The 13,218-nt window shown below is 36.8% G+C and overlaps 1 protein-coding gene across 2 annotated transcripts in view; it reads right to left on the bottom strand.

Moving 5' to 3' along the window:
* Positions 1–3,666: 3,666 nt before the first annotated feature.
* The window catches only part of SARNP (SAP domain containing ribonucleoprotein), a 360,966-nt gene continuing 351,414 nt past the window's right edge, over positions 3,667–13,218 (bottom strand). For both annotated transcript variants that reach the window (XM_053708128.1, XM_053708129.1), the window contains one exon: positions 3,667–3,869. In XM_053708128.1, the coding sequence (XP_053564103.1) occupies positions 3,828–3,869 (42 nt within the window). In that variant the 3' untranslated portion in view covers positions 3,667–3,827. The remainder of the gene's footprint in view (positions 3,870–13,218) is intronic.

Genomic DNA, 13,218 nt, shown 5'->3' on the forward strand with positions numbered 1-13,218 from the left:
AAGCAAAGTATGGAAGCACCCCAGTGAAGTAATCAAAAAGTATTACATTTCAGAAATAATAAAAAAACATAGCACCATGATATAGTGGGGGTAGAAAAATTAAGCAATCTAAAATAAATCAGATTTTTTTTTACTGATAATTTGAAATAACCATTTGTGGGTTTTATGGTTCTGCTGAATTTAATGGTTCTTTAAAGTTTTTACAATTTCCATTACACTAAAGATTTATATACATTTTGGCAGATTTATGTTTATCTTTCTGTATTTAAAAGTTTATAAGCGGTTATTTAAAGTGTGGCAAGTATTCAAATAATCTAGGTTTGCATTTCAGTAGTTTAAAAGGATAAAGCAACTGAGCTCTTGGAAACGCAAGAGTTATTCAGTCTCTTCAATCATCATGCACAGAATAGCTAAGATATACAGTATAGTCTTTCCAAACCCTTTGTCCATTCAGCGATCATGCTTACAGTAGGCAGGACATTTTTAGCAGATTCCCCTGAAAGGCACTGTATGAAATTAAAATTACATTGTGAAACTAACATTGAAAAGAAATAAAGCTTCTTGTCTTACTCCCTACAATCCAAATGATAAAGTGCCAAGAGGGGGAGATAGAGAAAGGAAAAAGAAGAAGGAAAAAGTGAAACAGAAAGGACTGGAAGAAGGGGGGCACAGCAATTTTGCTGAACATGTGTGGGTATTTCTTTGTCACACAAGGCACACACGCCCCCTTCTCTCACATTGTGTCACTGGCTATTCTCTGTGCTTCTTGTCTTGTTCTCTCTCTCTCCCAGCTCTCTGACCCTATGCCGGCCCTTTGCATTGCGTCCCCTAGAAGTCAAGTCATGCCAAATTTGTGCTCTCGGCAGTGGAACCAACTCTCACACACCGCAGGGCACAGCTTGCCTTTTCTCTTGGGCCCTTTCCCACACTTTCCTATGCTCTTTGTCAGCCCTTAGATTTTTTTTCTGCTCCTATTCAGCCCAAATTAGTCACGAATGGCCCCAGCCTGTAGACAAAAATAAATTAGGTGGAGATTTTTCTTTTCTCTAAATCCCATGTACCCTTGTTACTATTACGTACCCTTCTCTCACCTCCCCCTTTTAACCCATTAACTCCATGTGGCACTATGTATAGTGAAGACATTGGCAGTTAAAAGGCAATTTAAGTGACCTGAAATGACCTTATGCAACAACCCATACAACAGGTATCAAAACAAATTGCAACCTCATTGGGGCAGGCATAGCTAACATTTAAAATCAGCAATTGTTTTAAAAAATAAACCACAATAAATAACTGGACCTGCTACAACCGAAGCTTCTGGTTTAATCATAAAATGTTCATTAAGTCTATTCTTTTGCCACCTGTAACAGATTGTTGCTAAACATTCTCTGAAAGACTTCCTCACTTAACATTTTAGGCACCCTGCTTTTAATTGCCAAGAGATTTATCATCCCTGCATTGTTCCTACATGAACAATACTGTGTACTTAAGAAAGCTTGAAAGCCCAGAAAGCTTTAGACACATAAGGATCACATCACATTTCTACGACCACTTTATCTTCTTAGTGTGATCCTGGTGACCTTAATTGATCTTTGGTATTGTTCTCTCTTCCATAAACCTAATGTTTGCTTCATGGTTATTTCATTATTTCTCCTTGGCTTGATTCTATGACTAATATGTCTATTGACATTCTCATTACTCTTCTTAAAATATTATAGACATTATTAATTTTTTAAATAAAAAAATGATAAATACTAAATCTTAATAATTTAACATTAAAATCTTCATGGTTATTTGCTTCATGGTTACTTCATTATTTTTCCTTGGCTTGATTATATGACTAATATGTCTGTTAACATTCTCATTACTCTTAAAGACCTTTTTAATTTTTAAAATAAAAAAAAATAATGATATACTAAATCTTACTTAATTTAACATTAAAATCTTAAAAAAAATAAACTAAAAATAAAACACACAAAACAAGATTTAAATATGCCTTTTCACGTAGAGAGAAAATTAAAAAATGTTATGGTACTTAACCGAGCTTGTACTTTCTATATCAATTGGGCAGCTGTTCACACTGTGTTCTCCTTCCTATAACTTTGCTGGACGTTGAATATTAAAATTTGCCATAAGTGTACCTTTCCACTAATGCAAAAATATTTGTCAAATTACCATCTTTAAGAATATTTTACTATTTATACAACAATGCTATAACACATTACAGTATGTTTAGTTTAGCATTGTATGTTTTTTTTTTGTTTAATTTAATTGGACTAGCCTCCAATACAGACAATATAAAAATTCTGAATGGTAAAGCTGGGCACAAAGTAGAATGGTCATTAATATAAGCAAACCAGTTATATGTCTTTGGTGAACTTTGAATAAGGAAAAAGGGCAGCGATATTCAGTGAGTCACAGCCGTCTAAGGGTTTCATGAGATTAATGTCACAAGCGGGACCCTCAATACTTTCTCTAACAATTTGTGTATTGTTCTTTTCAGTTTGTCAGTCTACTGTTACCCCATTGTAATGTCCTGTGAAATATGTTGGTGCTTTACCCCAACGGCAATGTGCAGCTGTCCTATCTCATATGGAGATTTAGTCCCACAGCCAGGTAATTTGAGGACATCCAAGAGAAGACCTGAATTTGCAGTTGTAAATACAGTTTTTCGAAGAGCTTTATAATGAAGAAGTCTCATTTCAACATTTAGATTTTCCCCCCATATTTACGTCAACACAATTTAAACATTTAATCCCCCCCCCTGCAATTGACTTGTGTGGAAAGTTAATAATAGTAATATAAGTAACAAAACAAATACAACATTAAATAATTTGGAGGGGGGGTATAAGTGTTTCATACACCTCTTGAGCTGCAAAAAATATTGCCCAACAAAATTATCTGTAGATCTTTATTGTGGATTTATTAGTTTTCATGTTGGTTGCTATTTGACACTTAAATTAGTTAAGGCAAATACATTTATATAGTACCACTAGAAAGTTAAAATATTAAACAACAATAATAGATTGAAAAGTATTGGAGCAAGTAGATTTATATAATAGCAAAAAGGTACAAACCTGCTGGTCAGTGCAGGCATAGCAGAAGAATTCTATAGTTGCTAGGATAGGGTTTATACAGCTGCACAATATGAGGTTGATAGTGACCTGTGCAATCTGTAGCTGAACAGTTATGCATTCATTTAAAAGACAGGTAGTAACAATCCATGTGTGTATGATAAATAAAAACAATGTTAGGAGAATAAACACAAGTGACTAAATATACTTGGGTGTTTGCTGTTACTGGTGCGTACACTGTTTTTTTTTTGTTTTGTTTTTTTAAAGTAGACCGGATAGATGGCTTAACTTGATTAGTGTGCCAAGTCTAATCTTAAACCTGATCAGAAATATTTTAAATATACCGTTTAAAAAGTGTTCACTATGGTTAAAATGATTTTAAAGGGGCACTAAACACCTTTTAATATAAAATGGATATATATCAAAAGGCTGTCAAAAGCAGCATATTTTCAGTCAGTCACAGTTGAATGAGTGTACTGTATACTGTGCATATGTGTGTGTCTGTGTTACTAAACATTCAAAAGTAGAAGAAATTCCTTCTTACTTTGCATAGACTCAAATAATGCAAAAATAATGCAAAAACACTCAAAAATATCATCAAACATGTTAAACTCTTTAATACCTTTAACTTTTGAGTTTAAAAAGAATTTAAAAAAAGGATGCAAATAAATTGCTCTCTTACAATACTTTTGGAAGTTACAAAAAAAACCCTCACAAAACAAAACAAGAGTATGATGTATGGTGGCTTCCATGTCAGACAATACCGAAACGTTCAGATCTTTTCCTCTTCTTTGCCTGAAAAATATATATATAAAAAAGTAGTCACATGAGAAACATTCATTTTAAGGAAGGTAGTTAGTTATAGTATTAAAAAAAAAGAAGAGGAAAATACACATTCATATTATTCAGTTATGCTCAAAATAGAGAATATTGATTTAAATGGGGAGCACTTAATTCCTTCACATTCGTGCCAGGTTAAACATTTTTACTAGTCAAACTATTACGTAGTTTCAAAAAAAAAAAAAAAAAAAAAAAAAAAAAAAAGTGTGTTAATTATCTTCTATGAACTTTTACCCCCCTAACTAGTTAACTATAGCAACATTTTATTAGCTGCCTACCTCTGACTCTCCCTCTTCATCCATTTATCTATCTATAAACACACAGGTCTGAACTTGTAAACGTTAAACATACCATTGCACTAAAAACATTTCTGTCATTTATAAGAGTAGTATATACACATTGGATATACACTATATGACAAAAAGGACACCTATCACACCTAAATCATGGTCAATAATAATATGGAAGTGCCCCCCTCCTCCTTTGTGGCTATAATAGTCACCACTCTTCCGGAAGGACTTTGCACAAGATTTTGGAGAATGCCTGAAAGAATTGTGCCCATTCAGCCAAGAGAGTAATCGTGAGGTAAGGCACTGATGTTGAACAAGAAGGTCTGGCTAACATCAGCGTTCCAACTCATCCCAAAGATGTTCAATGGATTTGAGATCAGGGTTCTGTGCAAGTCACGTGAGTGCCTCACACCAAACTCAAACAATGGTCTTCAAAGACCGTGTTTTGTGCACAGGGACACAGTCATGCTGGAACAGGAAGAGGCCTACCCTAAACTGTTGCTACAAAGTTGGTAGCATCTAATTATCTAATATGTTTTTGCATCCTGTAGCATTAAGATGACCCTTGCCCAGACCATTATTCCTCCTCCACCACACTTTACAGTAGGCACAGTGCGTTTCCAAAGGTAGTGTTCTCCTGGCATCCACAACATCCAGATTCTTCCATCAGACTGCTAGATAGTGAAGTGTGATTCATCACTCCAAAGAACATGCTTCCACTGCTACTGAGTCTAGTGGCCGTTGTCTTTACACCACTCCAGCTGACTCTTGGCAGCATTCATGTTGATGTGAGTCTTACATACAGCTGCTCAGCCATGGATTTTATGAAGCTATCGCCAAACAGTGCTTCTGCTGATGTTGCTTCCAGAGGCAGTAGTGCTCTGTAGTGAGTGATGCAATAGATAGTTTTTTTGTATGTGCTTTAGCACTCAGCAGCACTGCTCTGTGAGTTTGCATGGTCTACCACTTTGTGGCTAATCTGTTGCTCCTAGACGCTTTCACTTCACAATAATAGCACTTAACTGGAGCAGATCTAGTAGGGTGGAAATGTCAAACTGATTTGTGGCAATGGTGGAATCCTATGATGGTGCCACATTTAAAGTCACTGATCTTGTCAGTACAACCTATTGTACTTCCAATGTTTCTCAATGGTGATTTCATGGTTATGTGCTGGAATTAGCAAAGGGTATGGCTGAAACACCAGAACTCAGTAATTAGTAGTGGGTATCCACATTTTTGGTACATATTTAAATATTAATTAAAATGTTAATTAAAAGCTGTTTAAATTAAATTGCTGTATATTGCTGTATTACTTTACAGATGGACATGGCTGCACCTCTGTATGTACAATGAGAAAAATATTGATTTATTTAGGACAGGAACAGGTTTACCTTCTCCCCTTGAAAACCACTTTAAAATGTCCTCTAACATGAAGCAAACTGACTGATGTCCCTTTAAGCAAATGAGTAAGAAACTAGGAATATTCATATAATGAACATTAAGAAGTCTAATAACTTTATTTTTCTGCATAGTAACTCCTTTACCTGACTGGTAAACCCTAGTGACAATTTACAGTTTTTATCATCATAATTTATTTATAGAGCCAAACATATTATAGGCCATGTTGCTCATTTCTTAATACAGCAGTCAATGAAAAGAATAATAAATAAATAGTAGACTTCATTGACAACTGAAAATCAAGCAATAAAAGCAGCTGTTGAGATTAAGTTAATACACAGCTGGCATACAGAACTTTATGGATACTACTTCCTATTCTCAGCCCCCAGTTCATTGCAGCCCCCCTCTTCTTTGCCCTTTGACCCACAAGAGGGTCTAATTGGCCAACCTTCCCCCACCTGGGGCTGTTAAGGTGGCTTGTGGTTTCTGTAGCATAGAGTTCACACTTCTGACACAAGCCTTCACATTTTTGAGGAAGGTAACCACAAGCCAGAGGGTCAGAAGTGCATATTTGACCTCACATTCCTAAATTTTACAACCCGCTACATAATGTACCAGTTAGGTTACCAACACATAATCGACTTCCAGCTGTTTTCTACTAAACAGCAGCAAATGTCATAAAGAAACAAAAAAACTAACTATTAATGAGGCTCAAACACTTGAGCAAGATAAGGGCAAGTTAAATCAATATTAGAAGAACAAAGAGACCAACATATAAAATAACTAGAACAAACTATTTTACAATCAAACAACAAATAAGGCAATTTATGGATAGTTTTAAATGTAAAAAAATAATAAAAATTTGTCAACAGTGACAATATGAAATAAAAGTAAATTGTGAAATCATTTGAGACCCTTTACTTTTGGGGAAAAATAGCTGCATGGGCTCTTAGTAATGATAAGAACCCAGTGATTTCACCACTTAGGTATGAAAACCGAAACAAAAGCAGCATGTATACTGTGTGCCATTCATTACTGGGTTTTTCACAGTTCTTAAGCTTAAATCCAGAAAGCTTTTAACCCTTTTTGGGTAGCAGAGGATTATGCAGTGAAGCAAATAAAATATGTTTATTCCATTTGTAATTAAATATAAAAACACATACATTTAACAATTTTGCTATTATAAAAATGAAAGAAAACAATATTTAGGTTATTAAAAGTAATTTATTATGCTTGTAAAGTATCACTGATAGTCCTGTACAGTATCATTAAAGCAAAATCGTAAATATATGACTATTACTACATACATATATATATATATATATATATATATATATATACATACATACACACACACACACACATATATACATATATATATATATATACATATACATACATACATACATACACACACATACACTTTTCTCTCTCATGCTCAATAAAAAATGACTAGCTTTACCACTACCAGCTACTGTAACCATTAGATTTGAAAGGGGAAAAAAAAGCATATGCATTTATTTTGCTCCCTTTAAATTCCTTCAAGATAGTCTCTATTGACTAAGAAAAAAATAAATAAATGTATGCTTACCTGATAAGTTAATTTATTTAATGGTGGTGAGAGTCCTCGAGCCATTACTCCTGGGATTCAACTGCTGGTCACTAGGAGGAGGCAAAGATATCAAATTCCACAAGCTTTTAATCCCTCTCACCTCTCTGGTATCTCACTAATAGCAGAAAAAAGGAGAAAAACAGAGAAGCAAGGGAAGATAAAGCAGGGCAAATTAGTGGCAGACTGCCGCCAATTGGAATAATATAAAAGGGCGGGTCACAAGGACACTAGCCACAATGAAAGAAAGAAATGTATAAGGTAATCATAAATAGTTTTCTTTCGTAAGGTGGTGAGAGTCCACAAGCTATTACTCCTGGGATCTAAAACCCAAGATGTTAAGTCCACATGTAAATGGGTGGGACAAAAAAAAAGGCAGGCACCTAAGACTGTAGGACTTTTCTGTGAAAAACTAGCCCAAAAGAAAAGTAAGTAAAGAAGTTGCTGCTATTAGACTTACTTTGACTAGATCTAGAACAGAGCTCTAAATGAGACCTTCTAAGAAGCTTGCAGATTATTTTGAATATGGCAAGCCAAATTAATAAAGCCGATATAGAACGTGCAATGGGACATCAGATAGTTAAACAATTTAGCCAAAACTTGCCATACATAGAACAAATAATGGAAGAACAAGCAAGCTGTTTGAACTTGGATCTGCATTTAGCCGACTCTCTTACCACACCTGTGAAGAACAGAAAACTGTTGTTAAAAATAAAGGGAAAACACCTGAACCAAAATAGGTTCCATAAGTAGAACCAAAGAAATGAAAAACATTAAGAGAAAGAAGCGCATCCACGATTCACAGATTTATTTAAACAACACACACATTTGATGTGAATACACTCACAAGAAAAAAACAAGAAAAGCTGTTCTGTTTAGATGTAGACCTGAATCCCAAAAGGCAATAGTCCGTTGTCCCCGTACGCCGCCTGAGGGTCTAGGGTAGACAATTTACTAATGTTCTGCCCATGATAGGGTCACCTGCTCGCCACCCTTGATAGGTAAGGAAAGAAACACTCAACACGCTACACTTCAAGGACTGCCCCTACGCGTTTCGTCTGCCGCATGCACACTTTCTCAAGGGGTCTCAAAGAACCAAAGAAATACTGTAAAATCTTATAATACACAAATGAGTTACCAGAACTTATGCAAAAAAGTCTGGGGGTTATTGAAAGTTCCAAAGGAAGAACTACAATGAATTTTAGAATTTGTCTAAAAAGGACAAACTATAGGAACCGGTGGTGGCCCTTGAGATAGGAATATGAAGTAAAGTATCCTTTAAATCTATTCTGAGCATAAATGAAACCTGATTAACCCTTCAACAACAGAAACTTCTGAAAATAAATCAGTCAGATATTCATAACAAGTGAATAGACTGCAATTACCTCAGCCATGTAAAAGCTGTTGAAAACAAAAAAAACCACTTGTAGAAAAACAAGGCCCTTTCTAAGGAAAGAAACCAAATTTTATAACATAGGGTCCATAAAATTAACGATCCTCAAAGGGAATAGTAAATCATATGACTAAAGAGTTAATTATGTTTGCCTTAGAAAAATTCCACAAAGCTGTACAATAGAAGCCAATAAAGGTAACATCTAAAAATACAAACAACAAAATAAAAAAACTCTGAAAAGTCATGGCTTGGCCTTGTCATGGGAATTCACCTTTGGTACTTATCCCTTTAAGACTTGCTTACAAATTCCCATGAGCCTCTTTGCTACTTGCCAATTAATGTAGTGTTTGCGTAGCATATAGTTCAACTGAACAACACTCCCTACCTAAACTCTCTTGGCTTTTGGATTGTACCGATTCCTTTTTTGCACCACCACCACCATTTGGGTACATCACGATTCCTGGGACAAACTATTGGACTGTGTCAATTATCATCCGTGATAGGTGCAACTTACCAGCTGTTTGGCTCACCGCTATCAAAACCCCTAACCGTTACTGGGCTCAACCTTGCAGTACAGCACGGTTGCATTACAAACTTATTCATCCACTGCGGGATTAAATCAAATTGAATCGCCGACCACACTCATAGATACAGTGAGCTTAGCCTGTCAGCAAATTCACGCACCGGATTGGCGGATCCGTACACACCCACTTCCAGAACGTCACCGCAGCATACAAAGTTTCTCCTCACAGCTCACACAAGACGCTCCTCTTGCAACAAGCAGCTCACTGGTCTGTAGCCGGATCACAGGTATTTCTGTCTGCCTACTGTATAGACTCCTTTACAGGACATTTAACGGACACTGTAAATAAGATACTAACAAGCAAGTGGCTCTACTTCTACCTTATAACTGCTGACGTCTCTGACTTTAACAGGGGTCTCTCCAGCCAATCTCCTGTAACCAAATATCACAGGATACTATATCCTGCTCCCTAACAATCTCCACACCTTTCCTACACTCTACAGGAGGTACTGTCTGACAGGCCTATTCCTTAGAGACAATTGTAAGGGCTATGGACACCCTCTAAAGCACTTCTTAAAAAAGGTATCAACTGTCACATATCCAAGCCAACATGGGTAATTAAACAGTAACAGCAGAATTATAGAGCCTAAGCCTTGACAGTAAGTTACATATAGGCGTCTTACATATCTGTATCAGGATTGTCAATTATCATAAAGAATGTACCTACAGAAGACAAGTTTGAGGAGAAGTTTGAGGAGGATCACAGGTATTTCTGTCTGCCTACTGTATAGACTCCTTTACAGGACATTTAACGGACACTGTAAATAAGATACTAACAAGCAAGTGGCTCTACTTCTACCTTATAACTGCTGACGTCTCTGACTTTAACAGGGGTCTCTCCAGCCAATCTCCTGTAACCAAATATCACAGGATACTATATCCTGCTCCCTAACAATCTCCACACCTTTCCTACACTCTACAGGAGGTACTGTCTGACAGGCCTATTCCTTAGAGACAATTGTAAGGGCTATGGACACCCTCTAAAGCACTTCTTAAAAAAGGTATCAACTGTCACATATCCAAGCCAACATGGGTAATTAAACAGTAACAGCAGAATTATAGAGCCTAAGCCTTGACAGTAAGTTACATATAGGCGTCTTACATATCTGTATCAGGATTGTCAATTATCATAAAGAATGTACCTACAGAAGACAAGTTTGAGGAGAAGTTTGAGGAGTGTCTGTAAATATGTTAAAAACTTCCCCTTATCTGGACAGATCTGTTCGAAAATCAGCAACTAGAAAAAAACAAATAGTTAAAAGTTTATCAGACAAATATATGTGCTGCCTTGGACGAGGCGTAGCCGTCCTAAATGCAGAAATTGAAGAGCCCAAAATTCTTGAATTCTGGAACCAAATCTGTAGAACTCCTTTGTACAATGGAACAAGGGGAGTAGAGAATCCTTTAGAGAAAAAATAGCATTAGTTATAGCTTCAGATTTACAATTCTGTAGAATTTTTTAATGCTTTTTAAATAAAAAAATTATATATATATATATATATATATATATATATATATATATATATATATATATATATATATATATATATATATATATATATATATATATAAAACGCACACGCTTCCAAATGCTCACTTAAATTAATAAAATAAGTGAAGAGTAGCTCTTCTTTCTAAAGGAACTATATTTATATAAATGGTGACATTCATAGTATGATCCATAATATACATAGAAAAACACAAATAAATACAAGACCACCTCTTTGTTACACATCCACTTTAGGATAAGGACCAAGAAAAATATTGTAAGGGAGAAATATGAAAATAAAAGCCCTCTGTGATAAAAAAATAAGAAAAATAAGAGGAATCATTGTAAATATACCCTGCATATAAAACAAAATGTACAAGATAGATTTGGCTCTTAAAAAGTAGTAACTTAGCTTTACTACAACACGGCCTCAGTGCACAGGAAACAGTTCAAATGTCGGTAAAACTACCTGCTGTTGAACCGCAATGTTTAACTGCCAAAAATAAAATAAAAATGTAAACTGTAAAAAACAAACAGGAATATGACCACACCAAAAAAATTGATAGTGCAAGAGAAAAAATAAAAACAAAATGTATGCTTACCTGATAAATTTATTTCTCTTGTGGTGTATCCAGTCCACGGATTCATCCATTACTTGTGGGATATTCTCCTTCCCAAAAGGAACCTGCAAGAGGATCACCCACAGCAGAGCTGTCTATATAGCTCCTCCCCTAACTGCCACCTCCCAGTCATTCGACCGAAGACAAGCAAGAGAAAGGAGAAACTATAGGGTGCAGTGGTGACTGTAGTTTAAAAATTAAAAAACACCTGCCTTAAAATGACAGGGCGGCCCGTGGACTGGATACACCACAAGAGAAATAAATTTATCAGGTAAGCATAAATTTTTTTTTCTCTCGTAAGGTGTATCCAGTCCACGGATTCATCCATTACTTGTGGGATACCAATACCAAAGCTATAGGACACGGATGAAGGGAGGGACAAGGCAGGCGCTTAAATGGAAGGCACCACTGCCTGTAAGACCTTTCTCCCAAAAATAGCCTCCGAAGAAGCAAAAGTATAAAATTTGTAGAATTTAGAAAAAGTATGGAGCGAAGACCAAGTCGCCGCCTTAGAAATCTGTTCAACAGAAGCCTCATTTTTAAAAGCCCATGTGGAAGCCACTGCTCTAGTGGAATGAGCTGTAATTCTTACAGGAGGCTGCTGGCCAGCAGTCTCATAAGCTAAGCGGATTATACTTCTTAACCAAAAGGAAAGAGAAGTTGCCGAAGCCTTTTGGCCTTTCAACTGTCCAGAGTAGACAACAATGCAGATGTTTGACGAAAATCCTTAGTAGCTTGTAAATAAAACTTTAAAGCACGAACCATGTCAAGATTGTGTAATAGACGTTCCTTCTTTGAAGAAGGATTAGGACACAGTGACGGAACAACAATCTCCTGATTGATATTCTCATTGGATACCACCTTAGGAAGAAACCCAGGTTTGGTACGCAACACTACCTTATCTGCATGGAAGATCAGATAAGGGGAATCACACTGTAAGGCAGATAACTCTGAAACTCTTCGAGCCGAAGAGATAGCTACCAAAAACAGAACTTTCCAAGATAAAAGCTTGATATCTATGGAATGCAGAGGTTCAAACGGAACCCCTTGAAGAACTTTAAGAACTAAATTTAAACTCCATGGCGGAGCAACAGGTTTAAACACAGGCTTGATTCTAACTAAAGCCTGACAAAACGCCTGAACGTCTGGAACATCCGCCAGACGCTTGTGCAAAAGAATAGACAGAGCAGAAATCTGTCCCTTTAAGGAACTAGCTGACAATCCCTTCTCCAATCCTTCTTGGAGAAAAGACAATATCCTGGGAATCCTGACTTTACTCCATGAGTAGCCCTTGGATTCACACCAATGAAGATATTTACACCATATCTTATGATAGATTTTCCTGGTGACAGGCTTTCGAGCCTGAATTAAGGTGTCAATGACCGACTCGGAAAAACCACGCTTTGATAAAATCAAGCTTCAATCTCCAAGCAGTCAGACGCAGAGAAATTAGATTTGGATGTTTGAAGGGACCTTGAAGTAGAAGATCCTGCCTCAGCGGCAGAGTCCATGGTGGAAAGGATGACATGTCCACCATATCTGCATACCAAGTCCTACGTGGCCACGCAGGAGCTATCAAAATCACCAAAGCTCTCTCCTGCTTGATCTTGGCAATCAGCCGAGGGAGCAGAGGAAACGGTGGAAACACATAAGCCAGGCTGAAGGACCAGGGCGCTTCTAGAGCATCTATCAGTGCTGCCTGGGGATCCCTTGACCTGGACCTGTAACAAGGAAGTTTGGCGTTCTGGCGAGACGCCATGAGATCCAGTTCTGGTTTGCCCCATAGTTGGATCAACTGGGCAAATACCTCCGGATGGAGCTCCCACTCCCACGGATGAAAAGTCTGCCGACTTAGAAAATCCGCCTCCCAGTTCTCTACTCCTGGGATATGGATAGCTGAGAGATGGCAAGAGTGAACCTCT

Source organism: Bombina bombina, chromosome 3, assembly GCF_027579735.1.
Source record: "Bombina bombina isolate aBomBom1 chromosome 3, aBomBom1.pri, whole genome shotgun sequence".
Taxonomy (NCBI): domain Eukaryota; kingdom Metazoa; phylum Chordata; class Amphibia; order Anura; family Bombinatoridae; genus Bombina; species Bombina bombina.